This window comes from Marasmius oreades, chromosome 10 (assembly GCF_018924745.1).
Source record: "Marasmius oreades isolate 03SP1 chromosome 10, whole genome shotgun sequence".
Taxonomy (NCBI): domain Eukaryota; kingdom Fungi; phylum Basidiomycota; class Agaricomycetes; order Agaricales; family Marasmiaceae; genus Marasmius; species Marasmius oreades.
In genome coordinates, this window is record NC_057332.1 from 2,753,546 (window position 1) to 2,769,958 (window position 16,413).

At 47.3% G+C, this 16,413-nt stretch overlaps 7 protein-coding genes across 8 annotated transcripts; 4 read left to right on the forward strand and 3 right to left on the reverse strand.

The window, feature by feature from the left end:
* Nucleotides 1-1,234: 1,234 nt before the first annotated feature.
* E1B28_002877 (uncharacterized protein) lies at nucleotides 1,235-2,029 on the forward strand (the record flags this gene model as incomplete). Its single annotated transcript, XM_043159825.1, has 2 exons — nucleotides 1,235-1,393; nucleotides 1,445-2,029. 2 exons carry the CDS (start codon nucleotides 1,235-1,237, stop codon nucleotides 2,027-2,029), a joined length of 744 nt encoding a protein of 247 aa, XP_043003431.1.
* Nucleotides 2,030-2,108: 79 nt separating this feature from the next.
* On the forward strand, nucleotides 2,109-3,020 carry E1B28_002878 (uncharacterized protein; the record flags this gene model as incomplete). The annotated part of the gene is made up of 2 exons (XM_043159826.1): nucleotides 2,109-2,444; nucleotides 2,502-3,020. 2 exons carry the CDS (start codon nucleotides 2,109-2,111, stop codon nucleotides 3,018-3,020), a joined length of 855 nt encoding a protein of 284 aa, XP_043003432.1.
* A 1,424-nt stretch (nucleotides 3,021-4,444) lies between these two features.
* Nucleotides 4,445-5,685, reverse strand: E1B28_002879 (uncharacterized protein). Of its 2 annotated transcripts, XM_043159828.1 has the most exons (7): nucleotides 5,595-5,685; nucleotides 5,479-5,529; nucleotides 5,248-5,425; nucleotides 5,096-5,174; nucleotides 4,990-5,037; nucleotides 4,779-4,925; nucleotides 4,445-4,725 (listed from the first exon to the last, which is right to left on the reverse strand). In XM_043159828.1, the coding sequence occupies exons 1-7, from the start codon at nucleotides 5,638-5,640 to the stop codon at nucleotides 4,582-4,584; spliced, it is 693 nt and encodes a 230-aa protein (XP_043003434.1). In that variant the 5' UTR covers nucleotides 5,641-5,685; the 3' UTR covers nucleotides 4,445-4,581. The 2 variants fall into 2 exon arrangements, with proteins under 2 accessions (XP_043003434.1, XP_043003433.1); XM_043159827.1 differs by having other exon boundaries at nucleotides 4,470-4,725; nucleotides 5,479-5,685.
* A 1,574-nt stretch (nucleotides 5,686-7,259) lies between these two features.
* Nucleotides 7,260-8,274, forward strand: E1B28_002880 (uncharacterized protein; the record flags this gene model as incomplete). The annotated part of the gene is made up of 3 exons (XM_043159829.1): nucleotides 7,260-7,369; nucleotides 7,423-7,533; nucleotides 7,590-8,274. 3 exons carry the CDS (start codon nucleotides 7,260-7,262, stop codon nucleotides 8,272-8,274), a joined length of 906 nt encoding a protein of 301 aa, XP_043003435.1.
* A 3,201-nt stretch (nucleotides 8,275-11,475) lies between these two features.
* Nucleotides 11,476-12,033, reverse strand: E1B28_002881 (uncharacterized protein; the record flags this gene model as incomplete). Its single annotated transcript, XM_043159830.1, has 1 exon — nucleotides 11,476-12,033. One exon carries the CDS (start codon nucleotides 12,031-12,033, stop codon nucleotides 11,476-11,478), a length of 558 nt encoding a protein of 185 aa, XP_043003436.1.
* Nucleotides 12,034-12,801: 768 nt separating this feature from the next.
* Nucleotides 12,802-14,834, forward strand: E1B28_002882 (uncharacterized protein; the record flags this gene model as incomplete). Its single annotated transcript, XM_043159831.1, has 6 exons — nucleotides 12,802-12,833; nucleotides 12,886-12,940; nucleotides 13,008-13,076; nucleotides 13,142-13,260; nucleotides 14,338-14,719; nucleotides 14,787-14,834. 6 exons carry the CDS (start codon nucleotides 12,802-12,804, stop codon nucleotides 14,832-14,834), a joined length of 705 nt encoding a protein of 234 aa, XP_043003437.1.
* A 505-nt stretch (nucleotides 14,835-15,339) lies between these two features.
* On the reverse strand, nucleotides 15,340-16,327 carry E1B28_002883 (uncharacterized protein). Its single transcript, XM_043159832.1, has 2 exons — nucleotides 16,178-16,327; nucleotides 15,340-16,108 (listed from the first exon to the last, which is right to left on the reverse strand). The coding sequence occupies exons 1-2, from the start codon at nucleotides 16,252-16,254 to the stop codon at nucleotides 15,415-15,417; spliced, it is 771 nt and encodes a 256-aa protein (XP_043003438.1). The 5' UTR covers nucleotides 16,255-16,327; the 3' UTR covers nucleotides 15,340-15,414.
* Between the last annotated feature and the right edge of the window lie 86 nt (nucleotides 16,328-16,413).

Here is a 16,413-nt window from a genome sequence, read left to right on the forward strand (position 1 = left end):
GTTTCGCTCACTCATTACGATGGTATCGCGTCAGAAAACCGTGCGGCGAGCTCAATGGAGTGGGAAGATGGCAGCTGCTGAACAACTTGAACAGCGAGTTGACATCCATCTGTCGTGTACGAGTACCTAGATACCGCTCATTGATCCTCCTGACCATACGTGTAATCTGAATCATGATCCAATCATGATCATTTACGATTTCAAACCACATCTAATTCCCATACTCCCCTGACTTAGGTATGTCACAATGGGCCCGTATCCGGGCGGACAAGTGGTCAGTACCGTCCTCATGGTCCTTGAGGAGCCTCATTCAACTGGATTTTGTTCGAAAGGGATACTTCCGAGTCCCCTTCGCAGACTACGACGCTCTCAAACTCCTCCCCTCGGAGTACGAAGATGCCTTGCTCTGGTGGCTGATATATCATTGACGAGTTCCAACTGGATGGTGTGGATCTCAGCATTCTGTACGTCAGTCTGCTCTTTGTTGCCTGTCCAAAGAAAACTCTTATGCGGGATTTTGGAATGTTTGTGGAAATAGGTACATAGATCCGAGTTACTTGAGGACGGCAAGATGCCTGTCCAATGTGGTTCATCTTTCTTTCCGTAAAGAACAAGGGGAGCCGTTTGGAGCCTAGGAATCACAGCCTTTCACAGAACCAAGCAGCCAGGCCTCCACAGAATCACCTCAGACCTGCAGGGAAGTAAGCATGCTTTCACATATCTCACCCTGCTAGTACGTAGGCAGCTCTGCTGTCCGAAGTTCTCTGTACTTACCACTAACTGGTCGTTCGAGACAACTGTCTAAGTGGAGCTGCATCTAATTGTCAGCCTCCTTTACATACGAGACACCCTTTTTTAGTTGATGCACATAGAACACTGGCTTAGTCTAGGGTATAATCGGGGTTTGTAAGGACCGAAAGTCTCAACGACGGAATATATATATATATCCTGATTCCGCCGTTAGTCCGTGGCATCCGAGCCCCGTTTTCGGCGGAAGTTGGCATACGAACGAAGAAGGTCTGTGGTCCAAGATGACCGTCCAAGTGGAGCTGCATCCATTTTTCGTCTTACGCCATGCACCACAGGACACCCTTGTTGCTAAAAAACGTTGAGTGGATGAACTGTGGGTGAAATGTATATAAGAGGCGTTTTGAAGTTGGAAGACCGTCAGTCTCAAACGCCTTTTTGCGACTACCTAGCTCATCAGAAAGATTGTCTTCCACCCCAGTCTCCAATGTATATCTTCAACGGAAAGCTCAATTGGTTCAGATACGCAGTCAATGAGACCATTACCATTGTCTTTCCAGCTGGCTTCGCCCTGAACGATCCGGTCTGTGCCTTTTTTCAATGGACTCAGGACGATGCGGGGAAGAAGAATGTGAACACGATCCAGGTATGGCATATTACTCCTATAAGCGTCCTGATCCCACTGAAAGTTGTGTAGCAAGGAGTAATCAGCATGGTCATCGCGAAACCTGATTATTTTCAAGTCAGCTTCCAAGCTTCCGGCTACTATGGCTTTGATATCATCGTTCCTGGTCATTTGAACACCATCACGGCGACGATGTGGAATCCAGCGAACGAGCGCTCCAATCCTATGACGTGTACCCGACAGTACGGCGACTTGGCGCGAGTTCCCTCTACAGCCGTATTCACAGGAAAGCTCAACTGGTTCAACTATGCGAGAAATGAGATGGTCTCTCTCGTCGTCCCAAATGGTGTATCCAATGGTGCCCCTGTTGGGCTGTACAGCCAGTGGTCGGTTGATGGAGCGGGAGTCCCAAAGGCAAATCACGCCGTTAACAGCACCTTCCGCAATGTCACAGCTTCCGCCAATGGCGAAGCCAAAGGGACATTTGATGACGGGTATTACACATATGAGGCCACTGTGCTGAGCGGTTCTCAGGGTGCCAAGATACGTATGTCCAACCCGAGCCTCGAGGAATCCACAAGCGACCTGAATCAGACCGATTTCAGAGGGCTGGGTAAAAAGAAGGCAAGAGACACCCACCAAATATACTCTCTGTAACTGACGGTCTCCCTTCAAGCAGGCGCTTATTTTCCGCTTCAATACTGGCACCGACAACGGGATCTTTCTCGTACGGAAGATGCTGATAGACCACCTTGGTTTCGCTCCGGGTGACGTCGAGATGTGCTACTTTGACATCGATCCACCGAAAGGGCAAGGCGCCAAAAAGTGCACGCAGGGGCAACTGGCACCTACCGCCACGCGTTTCAAGAGCAAGTTCAGGAGCCTCTTATCGAGTGCATTGACAGGAGACGTACGTTTCTTGTATGTTGACGTACATGGAGGAACATACCCTGACGAGGAAGGCTCTGGGGAGCAAGACGAAAAAGATGAAGCCTGGAGATTTGCGGAGGATGAGAATGGGACGAGGCAAGAATTGGTAATGGATGATTGGGTTGGTTCTACTATTCGTGCGGTGAGTATATTTGACCGTCAGCCTACTCTTCCAGATGGTCTCAATCCATCGTTATAGAATCTGAAATCCGGTGTGAACCTCACTATTCTCACCTCTTCATGCATGGGCGGCGGGATGCTCGATACACACACTGCAACACCTGGTGTTCTCCTCGCTGGCTGCCACGAGACCCAGTTCAACGTGAAAGCATTGAAGACTAGGGATGATGGCGTTGTCGATCCGTGGGTGAACGCGATTACCGCCGTTGTTCGCAGTAGTGCATCGAACAACCGCGGAATTCCGACGTACACGAACCTGTTCAACCAGGCGAAAAAGAAGATTGTAAATCAACTGAAAGACGGGAGTCAGTGGGCAGGGAGGCGCTATAAGGGCCCAAGCCCGGATGAAACTAAACCAATTCCATGGGATCCGGAACAGGATACCAGTAACCAGGACCCTCAACTGATCTTCTATAACGGTTTCGTTGATCCGGACAGGGAGAGGTTCCTGGTGCCGTTCTTGCCACCGAACGCGGGAATTGCAAAGGGTGAAGCTACAAGGTATCCACACGATGAAGTTGCACACGATGAATTGTAGTGCCTTTCCTGCTTCCCCAAAACGGCCTAAATTCGGTTTCGGATTATTCGATACGGAGGCGGCTTTTCTGTTTTGACTTGGACGAGACTCGCTTGGACATAACCAGGATCGTTTTTGTAGTGTAACGGTTGAGTTTATCTGAAGAGTATGGGATTTGAAATCATAAATGATTATTATTATACGTTATGGTCAGGAGGATCTATGAGCGGCATCCAGTTACTCGTGCATGACCGATGTAGGGGGTAATTGCGGGACTTTCGAGTGTGTAGCGGTACGCGCAAGCGAAGTGATCCGGGACTTCTGAGACTTCACAACTTGACATCTGTTAGGTATCACATTTGAGGGGCTGTGACGTGACGATATCAGGTGTCAGAAGGCGGGGGGAAACAAGCGAGGATTGGGTTCGAACTCACCAGCCCGAACGCAGAATTCAAATAGTTTTCTGGCCGTCTCCCAACATTCAAATGGCCGAGAGCAATGGCAGCCGTTCATGTATCCTTCAGGGAAAGTTCTACGCGGTCTTCAGGGACATATGATCATGAGGCGAAAGGGAAGCCTGGCGCAGGTTGGAGATCCGTTGATAAAACTTTTACGGAAGGACTTGGTTAAGCAGCGAGACGATGAAAAGAACAAAAGAATACACGTACCTTCCAACCCTTCGTAACCAAGAGCTGATATTACGCGTATGCTACACCAACCTCGCCGATATTCCTTCACTTGTCGAAGCATATTACCGCTGCATCTCCTGGAGCTAGAGGACGAGTAGCGTCAGTATAAAGCGAATGACAAAGCCAGGGTCTGTTAGGACCTACCTGGCTCCAAACTGGCTCCTGACATATGCCCGATAAAACAAATGAGGCGATTCGTGGAGCAATGATCCTATAGCGGATCGCGAGCCCTTGAGTGTATGAGAAACTAGAAGCGATGATCATGAGGATGTACCGAGATCTCATAAAATTGTCGGTAATTTGCATCAGATATATTGTTCAGCCTTCTGCGAGGATCATTCTACCCTATGAAAACAATAGGCTAGAGAGACGTTCAATCTAGAACCTTTGCAAGTTATCGTAGTTTGGCCTGCATTGTGAGAAGATTTGGTAGAATCATTCTCACCTGTTTCTGTTCGCGAAGACTTGAGCTTGAGAATGAATGGTAGAGAGCTATCCTTGATGAAGATGTACTATGGTACAGAACAAGAATAAACTTACACGTGTCACGGCTTACACCGCCAAACGGCACACGCCGCATCGTGACTCACAACAGTGTGACTCACCGGCACCTTTACCTCGGCTCCATTCTCATCGTCGTCAAATCTATGTACAGGAAGGGACGAGAAACTGGCCGTAATCTTGAAGATGTTACCTTTTTGTCAGCGATTTAAATATGACTCTTTCGAACGTATTTGCGCCGTGCGGTAGCATTTGGGTAGCACAGTGAATCAAGCATGAATAAGTCATTATCCGAAATCACTGTGAAATCGTGAAATCGAGACGAGTAGAATCAAGTCAAACAAGGTAAGTATAGGGGGTAATATAAATGGTCAAAGGACAAGAGGGATCATTTAAGAAGTAAGCCTATCGCGATGTGTGTGAGTTTGATCTTTCTTGTCATCCCTTGTAAGGACATAGAGGGCAATATCCCCGAATAGTGTCGGCAATATGTACGTCCCCCTCTGCTCGAAACCCATTGCTTCATAATTGAGGACCTATTTAAACAGCATTCACCGGATTTGCCATCTGTGACAATTAAAAGATGTACATTACTGAGAGAGGTAATCAGTGCGAGGAATTCGTTCGCATCCGAAGCACGCTTCGCGACTTTGTTTACTATAGCTCTTGCACATCCTTTACGACGATGGTCGATATCCGTGAATAGGCTTGAACACCACCATCCTTTTCTCAATTCCTGTGTTGTGATTTTAGCTAAGAACGGAAGGTTTTTGACGATCAGGAGAGGGAGATTGACTTGCCTCAGCGGTGAACATCGGCTCTAACAATCGTTTCTTAACGTCAGAAACCTAGGGGTTGGCATCGGTTTACCAACAGTTCACCTGATGCCACTAGGTTCGAACGTACAGTATGTTTATTCCAGTTCACCGCTTCAGGGCTGAGCTTCTTGAGCCAATCCTCGTAGCCTAAGGAACGTTGTGCTTCCCTATGACCAGAGTGAAAATGGTATCAAGTTCATCACTGGAAACGGCAAGTTACAAGATGGTGGGAGAACGTACGTCGCGAAGGGTCTTGTCCCAGGTGCGAACCATATTCCCATAGAGATAATTCGATCGGAATGTTTATCTTCAATGGCTGCGTAGACGTATCCTTCCAGCAGAGCTGCCCGTAATGAAGCCCGCCCAAGAATGGGAAGCAAGGAGAAGTCGCCGCCTAGTTTGGCCTTGAAGTAAGTGTCTGAAGAGTCTAAAGTCAGAGGAGTCCGAGGGATCTTAAACATGCTCACTGGCCTCCAGTAAACGTCCGAGTGTAGAGGTCGAGAGCTTGGCCCATTTCTTGTTCTTCAATATTCAATTGTAACTTCGTCAGAGACTGAGTAGTACACGGTCATGTATTGGGGAAATACCAGTCATGTCCAGCAGACGATAGACTGTGAACGTGGTCCCTTCCATGTTTTGCTGATAAGACGTTGTAAATTCGACGGTAATGGAACGAATGGAACGAATGATTCACCAGCTAACATGTTTCTGTTATATAGTCACCTGGTTTTTTGTATGACTCGTTCAGTCTAGTAACAGAGGCACATATTCCGTCATCGCAGTCACATGGAAAGCGGATAGGCGGAGCGGCATGATTCGCCGATGCGCCACTCATTTCGCGCCGCATCCAACCATCTTCATCCTCTCGTTGCCGATGTAGTAGGAACTTGTGGGAGCGAAGGAAAATGTTTGAGTCGTAATTAGCGTAGTTTTATCAGTAGCATCGACGAGCCGCTAGCTCATCAGCGAGGTACGCGGGTTTGTCGGTGATACACGAGGCGGCATGATGGGTGCCGGACATGACATAACCACCGCGTCCATCGTAGCTCGTTCGCCTTTAAATTAATTGTTTTAGATCAGCTAAGATGTTAATCATCTACAATGGAAGATACATTTAAATACTCGAAGTTAAGGTCAATTGCACTACCATAGTAACATTTGCTGAGGTAGCCCTGCCTAACGCCTCGGCTATCTTGCGGCCATCACTTGCCCGGATCCGACGCCTCAGATTCGACCTCCAAACCATCGACAGTCTGGCTTATCCTGGGTACGAATAAGCTCGTTCAGCGCTGTCAAGATCAGACTGCAGGGAAGATTAGAATCTGCGATTTTGAAGCTGGTAGGCATACTACCTGAATGACTGAAAAAGGCCAACTGAAGGGGGCCTAGGGCCAATCGAAGCTGGCAGCGGTCAATACTTACACTTGAAGGCGTGACCTTTAAGTTTGGCACGCGTGGGATTTTGCGCTGTTTTATTTTTTCTCCGTCTTTCACGTTCAATGTCCTCAAGGATGATCTGAGGTTCGAACGTTCGAACCTCCAGTAGCATCTGTGAAGTTCTTCATCCAAGTTGATTCTCTTCCAAGCTAATACGGTTTCTCCCATGGAACTTGAATTGACTGACCCGGCTCAACAAGTTTAAGTTTACCATTCTATCTATCGAACCCCCGGATCAAAACCCCATCGTTCGACGAAATACTAGTGACACACCTCATTCCGAATATCCGGAACCACCTCGCAACGAAGTCATATCTCTCTCAGATCTTCGTTGCGTTCCTGGAACCTGTAGAACGTGGGTAAATTGTCAGAACAACGGTTGCATGAGGTTAGGCCGTACTTGGCCTGGTGGCCAAGGTAGTTTATACTTGAAGAAGCCTTCTTTCCATCGACGACGCTTTTTTTACACCTCTTCGACAGCATCAAACCTTCTATTCGTTCAGAACACCGGAAGCTACTCGCGTTTGAGGTGTGCATATTTTCACTTAATCCGCTTCAATGTATCCTCAAGGTCTGAATAGAAAAAGGCACACCAGGATTTTCAAACCAACTTCGTCTCAGGTCTTCCATGTTAATTAAAAACCACGAACAACGGCCGTCGTGCATAGTGGAGACTGTGAAATTCCGAAACGAGCTAGCGACAAAGAGGGTGGTTAATCTTGCGAAGGGGAGATGGAACTCGTTGGTTTCGTCTGGTGATGAACCCGAGCCAGAAGGGCCAAATTCCGGTTGCTCAACCTCAATGTACGTGCACGATGGACAACCTCGCTCAAATTCAGACTCAACTTTCATCGCCTACCATCTGGGTAACTAGGTTAAACCGGATTTTATTCCCCAGGCAACCGCCTTGGCGACAAGGTTCGGGGTAAGTTACGCGTACCTTACCCATTTATCTTGGCTCACGATTCTCCCTTATAGCTGGAATTCCTCTGGACGACTGCCGTGGGCTGGGTGGGGAGATGGAATAACTACGGTTATAACCGTCGTTAGCACTGAGACGGCTTTGGAAGGACGTTCTACGATTACGAGGTGCGGATCCTTAGGCCCATTGATACGAAGTGAGATGAGTTAAAAGACTCTGGTAGTGTCAGTACCTCGAATATAACATCGACGCCAACTTCTACCTTTGTTTCCAAATCGGATCTCGTGCACTCTACACCATATGAAACACCAACATCCTCTGTTCCCTCTTCCACTTCGGTCGGAACCGTAAATCAATCTCACTCGAATTCGGTCCTTATCGGGAGTATAGCGGGAACTATCACAGGAATCCTCCTCCTCCTACTTCTCGTGTTGTTATTCTTCTTTCAGCGTAGACGATGGCAAAGCCGGCAGAAGAATACTGTTTCACCCTATCCATTACACAGACACCATCCTTCAATTCCTTTCATCAAACAAAACGTATCACCACTGACCGCCCAAGCAAGTAGAGCCCTTCCAGCACTTGCTCTAAACACACGCTTGAACGTGGAAGAACACAATCAGGCTACAATCCTCCCTGCGTGTTCCCCGATATGCTCGCCCTCAAATTCATATTCTTTGTTACCGTACGAGAACCGACACACGATGGGTTATTCCAAGGGCGACGGCGAACCGCCAACAACCATACCCCCTGCATTCATCGGCCCTATTTCACCGATTTTGCCTAATCCTATTTCCCCTTCCAGTCATACGCAACGAACGTTTATTCATGCCGATTCTGGATGGAGACCAAGGCATTCAGTCTCGGATGTTCTGGAGATGCCGCCCGGTTATGAGGAGGCTCGGTAGGTGGTCCGAAACGCTCGATTTACGAGCGGGTTGTCTTCTTCCTCGATCAAGTCACATTGGATGGGTAGCTTATATAGTTCTCACTGTTTTGGGCACATGTTGGATTCGGGTTTCCTGTTGAGCAATCCGAGCTTGGCTGATAATCAGTTGGAAGAGCATAAGGCTGTAAATGGTTGCAATTTTGATTTTGGGGTCGCCCAGTGTCCGAACCAGGCAGGTCGGATATACATGGATATACATGGGAAATTTGCTCCCCAACTGTGGAGGGGAAGACTCAAGGGACACCACACGCGACCTGAATTCGTCGGAACAAGATGTATACAGTCAATTTAATCGAAAATTTTTTAGCGAGCCATACAAAGAAAACAGACAGAATACAAGGCAGGGAAGGCATAGCAGAAGGGGCAACATATAAGGCTGGAAGAAGAAGGCATAATCAATATCTGGGATTGTTCAAGCACCTCGAAGGAAGAGGTACGACTCGGAAAACTCTGGTAGGCGAAAAAGAAGTATACGTGGATACAACGACCAAATACGCTCGAAATGAAAGCAAGTACAGATCCTGGAAAACACCTACATCAGTAAGCCAGGCAATCAAAGTTACGGTCCAACTCACGTAAAAACGTTTGCGTGCTTGAAGCATGGGTACGATGTTCATCGATGGTAGATGTGAACCAGAGTAGATATCACTAGAATCCATAAGGGTCTAAATAGCGGAGTGGGCGAAAGATGCCGACTGCTAGAGGATAATATGTGGCGGCGTTGCAGCGGGGGTGGGGAACCGAAAGGTAACCCAATTATTGATTGGCAAGAAAGTTGGCAGTCCGGTGGTATGCGCGTGGAATGCAAATGAAGATGTTCGGAAGGATTGCAATGGAATCAGATTGAGAGAGGGCGTGGAGAGGGCGAAAAGGAGAATTATGATCCGAAGGATAAAGATTTGCCTTCTGTCGGGCTGATCGAGGGGTTTGCACGTAGAAGGGCATAAGGGAACCGATCTGGATGGAATGGGTCAGAAATTGTAAAAGTTTCAATGAAATCCGTTAGTACGTACCATGTGCAACAAGGTCTGCTTGCTTCATCACAGGGTTTCGAAGCCTAGAAGAGGGTAACCAGTATCCTCGATGTGACTGTCGAATGCCACTGTTCCGAATAATGGGGTTTTCGGAGGGATATGCAGAGGGTTATGATGCATGGTTCTGAGTATGAGTAATTCGAGAGGTGATGTGGATCAGAGGAAACTGCGGGGTGAAGAAATATCGGAAAGGGAATGAAAAAGGGACCACGAGATGGATTAAGTGAAGAGAAAAGAGAAAAAGAAGTTCAATGAGAAAAATGGAGGATGTTTGGGGTATCCGCTATGAATAGCATGAGCAACGAGGAACACCAAGACCGACTGAATAACAAAACAATGATGCCAGAGGGTAGGAATATAAGTTATATGCGATAATATGCCAGATCAGAGCAAAAGATCAATGCAAGGTATATACAGTGTTGAGCGTGAATGAAAATGGGAACTGAATGTCAAAATTCCAAGGGCAAGGAATAGAAACCAGAAGAAATAAAATCAGAAGAAAAGGAAAAGAGAGGTTGAGAAATTAAGGGGAACAGGTTGGTATGCTCAATCTCCAAGTGCAACGTGCTTTTGTAGTCTTCTTCGCGTACCGGCGTAATACACGCGCAGAACACACGATAATCGATGGTATCCTGCCGAGCAAAGATTCTTCCACTGGAAAAGGGCAGGCAACGTGGAGGAGGCGTGTTATACTACTCATGTACCGTGCGCTGAAGTCATCATTTATATTTAGATGTGTTCGTTTCCACTGAGATCTTCCGCGGTAGGTATAGTTTAGATAGGGTAGAATCTACGGATAAAACTCAGGCAACGTTCCACTGCTTCCTAATTACAGCAGTCACTTCCAGCGGTAAATTCGAGTTGTAATGCCTTCGACTGATTCGGTTTGATATTTCAAGTCAATATACTTAACCGTGGTAGGTGAATTGACAAACACTGGGTGAAGGATAGCGCGATGCAGGCGCTTTATGTCGAGATTAAGTTTTGACTAGCGCACTGGCTCGAGCCGCATATGGAATACGGAGGATTGAATTTTCCTCTTGCCTAGAGCGTTTGAATTTTTCTTCCGGGCGCCCGAACGGCGAAAAAAAACGGCGAGTTGGAGGTAATTCAGGTCAAAGGTGGAAAAATAGTGATTTGCGCACCTTGTTCCCTAAAGTGAATCCAGATAATAATATAATAGATTCATCCGACCTGTTCATGAGCGAAAGATTGAGAGGATAGAGGAGAGAGCTTTGACAAATGATGATGAGAATAGAGAGGAAAGTAACGGCGAGGGTCACGGTCACAAGCGGGACAACATCGTGCGAAAGCGCACGGGTATCTGCACAGCCACTTCACTCTTTTTCCCCAACTTTCACCTATTCGAAGAACATTATCACACTTTGCTAACAACTCAGTTAAATCGGGTATGTACGGCAGGTCTCGAACGAGGAATAACTGTAGTCAAGATCATAAATACCGGCTTTCTGCTTTCCCACTATAGGCCACGCCGGCTTTTTCTCAGGCTCTTATCTCAGCGTAACTGAGTGTATAGATTCCTCAAACACGGAAGACAGGTGGTTGAAGAGGGTTATAAAAGGTACGCCTAAACCCTCGATTCTCACTGTAGAGACTCACGGTTCGGATACCCACCAGCAGAACCGGGGTCGAGCATTCAAAATCCCCTTGCCGCTCAATCGCTGGTTTATAGTTATATCTTTGATGATTTGTGAAAAGCTACGGATGATCAATTGTCTTTCAAGTAAGCGTTCCGACAAGTACTGAGTGCAACCTCACTCTTATTATTTATACGTGTAACTGAACGCACTACACAGATATTCAGACTCGACTCTATTGGTACTGGATTTCTTGAAGAAGAATCTTATCACATTAAAATCATCCATGGCCCACTCACAATGAAAAAGTCTTGTATTGTTTGGGTGGGCTCCAGCCTTCACAGGAAGTGCTAAGGCCACAAAGCACTATCAACCCAGGGTCAAGTATTCTGGTTTAGAGATATGGTACGAAAGGCAATATGTACTAGCCATCCAGGTCCGAACGTAAAAAAACCCATACGGCTACATCGGAGGAAAATTTGCGAAAGGGACCCAGAAGAGAAACTCGACGGTAGTCATGACCTCCAATCACGCCAACCCAGCCGCAGCCATTGCTACGTCCGCTTCTTTCTCGAGCCTCCACTTCGGAATCTCTCTCGTACTCTTCTCCGAATCCGATGTCTGGTTGTTTTCTGGTGCTGGGATTCTGACATAGCGATAACGATGGCCCCGGCGAACCACTTCATGAGCCATCCTACGATAAACTGGGTGCCGCACATCCACAAATCGTTCCGGACGAGTCCAATATCCGTGAATGGCTGTAATAATGGTGACTTTGAGAGCAGCTTGGTATACGCTCGCGATCTCTGTGAGGTCGATGTCATCGAGCTCTTTGTAGAATTCGGGGTCGCTGACGGTAGAGCTGGTGTTAGGTTTGGATGTCCATTCGACCGCCACCGGTTTGCCGGTGCTTTCAACGGCAGTACCGATGATTTGCGTATTGTGTTGGTCGGGAGGGTCATGTCTGGGCGAAGTGGAGGGAAGGGGAGAGTCGGTGCGGACGGTGGGTTCTGTAGTAATCCCGATAACACCGTTGGAGACGCGAGAGAGCAAAGTGTTGGTCTCGGAGAAGGGAGTGTTTCTCATGTTAGGAGATGATGGTAGTGTGGGGATGTGGATTTGTAAGGAGGCTAGGCTACAGTTGGTAGTAACAAATCGCTACGATGTTAACTGTTCTGGTTAAACGTGAGTCAACCTAACTTTCCGTCCATTTTATACCAAGGTTCATGTATATATGGCGCGTAATGGCCGACCCATCCAAGGTCCTAGCTTCGAAGTCTCAGGGTCCCTGCCAAAGGGAGGAATTTGCCAAATCTCACATGTAAAGCCACGTTCCAATCATGATCAGTGCAGTTTGGTTACTTTCGGTGTCAATTGTTCAAGAGGCCATTATTTGGATTCGGAGCCGGAGCCACGCCAACTGAAAGCCCATATCTGGACCGCAATCTCAGACCTCTCCAATTGTTCAATAACAATTACTTGTGGCTGACCGACAGCGCTTAACGTTGTCCCAAGTGCAATACAGGCGAACTTGTCTCATAACAGACGTGGTTTGTGCATGATCATTTTGTGGACGGAACAACTGCTTGGCTTTTTAGAACATACGGGATACGGCCCATTGAGGTCATTTCAACGGAAGAATTGGACGGTATTGCAAATTCTCTTTGTTAAGTACATCGAGATCTCTTTATCTTTACATCTCCCTTTTAGGATGGGGAGTTTTTATGGAATGGGACCTCGTTCTCGTGTGGCTGACTATAAAAGCAGCAGTGGATTTTTGGTTTCTTTGTATCTATTCCACAATCGCACTTTCGCCCTCTTCCTCCCCTACTCGTATAATCTTTACACTTCAAGATGTCGAACAACGCCACACCCAAGCTCCCATCGTACGCTCTAAAACCTATGATAAAAGTAACTCGTATATTGATACTTCTCTAGTGTGCAAGATATTTTGGACGAATACGGAGATTCGGTGAACTTCGTTTTAGATCCTGTACGTGTCTTCCGATGAGCTCAAATTCGTAAAACCTTGAGTATAGGGTTAATATTCCCTGTTACAGCGATGGCGTGCGGCAATGGACAGACAACAGGGCACTGAAGAAGAGTTCAAACAATTAGGAGAAGCCATTGTCAGTATTTTCGTTGATGATCTTTCTGAAACTCAAGGCTGAGATGGTATCGATTTCTGTTGTAGGAGTACCTTTTACCGATCTTGGAGAATGCGCCGGGGAACTCGGTCGTAACGACACCTACTCAAGAACCCGTTGGGGCTGCACCTGGGACTGGCAGCAGTAGATGTGGCCGCCATGATAGGTACGCGTTTTCTTGATTCATCGGGGAAGTAGTGAGTGAACGTTTTCCCCCGCTACAGATCAGCAAAATCCGCTTGATACTGCACGAGTCGAACAGTCGGAAGGTTCTAGCCAGCGACTTTCGATGAACATGTAGCTGGGCAATTCTCCCGATTTCTAAATATCAACTTGTATCACCGTAATGTATTAGTTAATAGTCATGCGACAAACAAAACAAGTTGCAGTTTCCTGAGGTTATGTCATGGGGTGAGAAATGACTACAAAAAGCATACGAGACAGCAATGTGGCAATGATGTTTTACCTGCCCAGTCTTTCTTGAATCTTCGCACAACACGCGCCACAGTGGCACCAGTGGTTGAGTGCCCCTGAACTGATTTTCCCACCATGTATGGCAAGGCTTGTCCAAGTCTTGTGACTCTTGTCCGAGAAAGTACTATCGGTGATATCGGAGTTCAGGATATCAGATCAGATTAGATTAGTTGTCATCCAAGAGAATGCCGGACTCGGCAGGTCACTCAAGGGCAGCTGCCTCAAAACGTGTGCCCCATGGGCGCTGCCCAGAAAGTTGAAACCACCACCCACGTTCAAAGGCAGGGCACCAAGGTGTACGGTGCGCCTAGTCTCCCCTAGGCAGACTCCCATCCGAGCTGATAGCTTGCTTGATTGGGAGTCTGCTTGAAAACGCGGCCCTTTACCTGTAACTCCGTATATAGAAATATTTAAATCATGTGATGTGGACTTCTGCTTCCATGACAGAATGTTTGTTGAGTACTTCCTTCCACCGCGACGATAAACAAGCGTCGTCGCGTCGACCTGTCTCCCTCGTTTATTCCTTAGAACACTACGATATGCTCTTCTAATGGACTTCACATTCACAACCTACACTCCTGCGACTCCGACCCGCCAGAAAAACCTCGCGATACGCGTTCCTTTATCCGACCGAAGTCCCATAAAATCTGCTGAATCCAACCAATACTTCGAGGCCTCGACGTCCTCGAGGGCCGAATATCAAACTTAAACAAAGGAATAATCAAATAATCATTGTTAATCGAGAAAATCATAACCCGTTTACTGAAAGTATTCCAACTAACGAAGACCTTCCTCTGTTGGCAACTGCCACACCTCTGTCACAAACTCGCCCACCTAATCCTTATGAAGCTTATTCCTTCCCCTCTCCATCATCATCCAATTTGTTCGTTTACGAAACACCTTGCGAGCCGCTCTTTAAACGGCCGAAAACAGATCACAATCCTTTACCTCGAGTCGCCGAGTTCCTCAGCCGGCAGACTTCCACTCCCTCTCACCAACCTGGCTTGTCAGCTCGCGGACGAAAGCGAAAGGCATCCGTTGTTGACTGCGCGGGTGACGTTGATGAAATACCGTTGCCAGATGCAGCTTCGCAGCCCACAACTACCAGTTTACACTCACAATCACCGCCTCAGGCGGTTATTGACGAATCAGTAAGTTGAAATGCTACAGTCATTGTTCTATTGCACATTAACTCCAAAATTCCTGTCTATTTCGCAGGCTCTCCAGAAGCACAGCAATAAGAGCAATGGTTCCCGTCTTTCCTGATCCACATGCTGTCCTGACTAGAATATCTCGGCGGTCAAAGAATTGGGCTGCGATCTCGATGATGAAAGGAAGGAAGCCTAGGGCAGCTTGAAGAAGAATATGTCGTCCCTCCGTTGAATTATATGGGATCTTTAGGTCGGGCGACTCAGTTGCCATGAAACGCGTAGAAATGTCTGGACGCGTCCGTTATCGTTATCTTTTCTTCTTGTTTATCTATCGATAATCACACCCATGTGAAAGTCATGTGACATAAATTCGAGGTACGGGTAAAGGGCCCCAAATTAAAGCAGACTACGGTGCGCCCGTCCAACACTGCGCGGCCACACGCGCACGCGTTATTTGTGGTTGCTTACTCCAACCTATATCACATGACGCGCTAGGCACTGCGGACTACTCTTCGTTTTCCCCCATCTTCAACACTGAAGAAGTTGAAGTTTTTCGATGCCGTTGCAGGGGTGTAAGGTGCGTCGGTACGTTCTTTCTTAACCGTCCAAGCCTTGGAGAAGAAGCCATCATGTCGGTTGAAAACTCCGTGCGTTGCCACTTAATAACAAAACCCCTATTGCTACTTATAGATTCCTTAAACCTGGCCAACTTCAGATGTCTCAATAGTATCCAATACCTCGACAAGCTTTCCTACTCTACCATCCATCCAGTTTTCCATCTTCTTCCACTCCTCGCTGTCCTTTCCAAATGCGACCATGAACTCCCATAGCAAACCGCCTAGTGCAAAGTCTGCGAATACCGGTTCGGTCACCATCACGAAAATGGGGGATGTCCCTTCGACTAACGCTGGGTATCCATCTGCTAACCTGTCAAAAATGTCTTTGCCTTTTTCCCATAGAGCCTCTTGATTAACTTCCGTTGCTTTGGGAATCGCCGAAGGATCAGTATTCCTGTATTTCACTCGTAGACTCTCTTTCACCACCTCTGTACCCAGATCCTGCATCTTCGGTCTCGCAATTGAAACGATACCACTAGCCACAAGTTTCTGTATGACAGCATCGCAAAACGCTGCTTGTAATCCCCTCGTGCCCGGTGGGAATAGTCTTGGTGTATTGGGGTATGTGGTCTCGAGGTATTCGGCTATGGCAAAGGAATCTGAAACGGTACGACCGGATGAAGAGTCGTGTATGAAAGGAACCGTCCAGCGAGGGGAGCCATCCAGTCGCTTTGTGGTTGGGGTAGCGCCGAGGGACTGGGCGGTCGGTTCGAGTGTCAGGTAGTCGACAAGCTGAATTATATAGGGAAGTTTCTTGTAGTTGAGAGTGTAACTTATTAAATACCAGTATAACAAGTCCCATCAGCGGTCATAACGGATATCACTGGCAAAAACCACGAACATTATCTTACGAACATGGGCGGAGTACCCTTTTACACCAGGAACTTTGCATGGCCCAATATCGTACAGTGTGATCATGGTGGTTCCAAACGAAGGGTTGCAGTGTGACGTAATTGACAGAATTCCTGCTTACGTTGAAGACCGATGCAGTCTAAAATTAAAGGAGCTGTACCATATGAAACTACCCGTGATCGACCACGAAGAAACGTTGCCAAGTAGAGGCTTAAATTGACAACT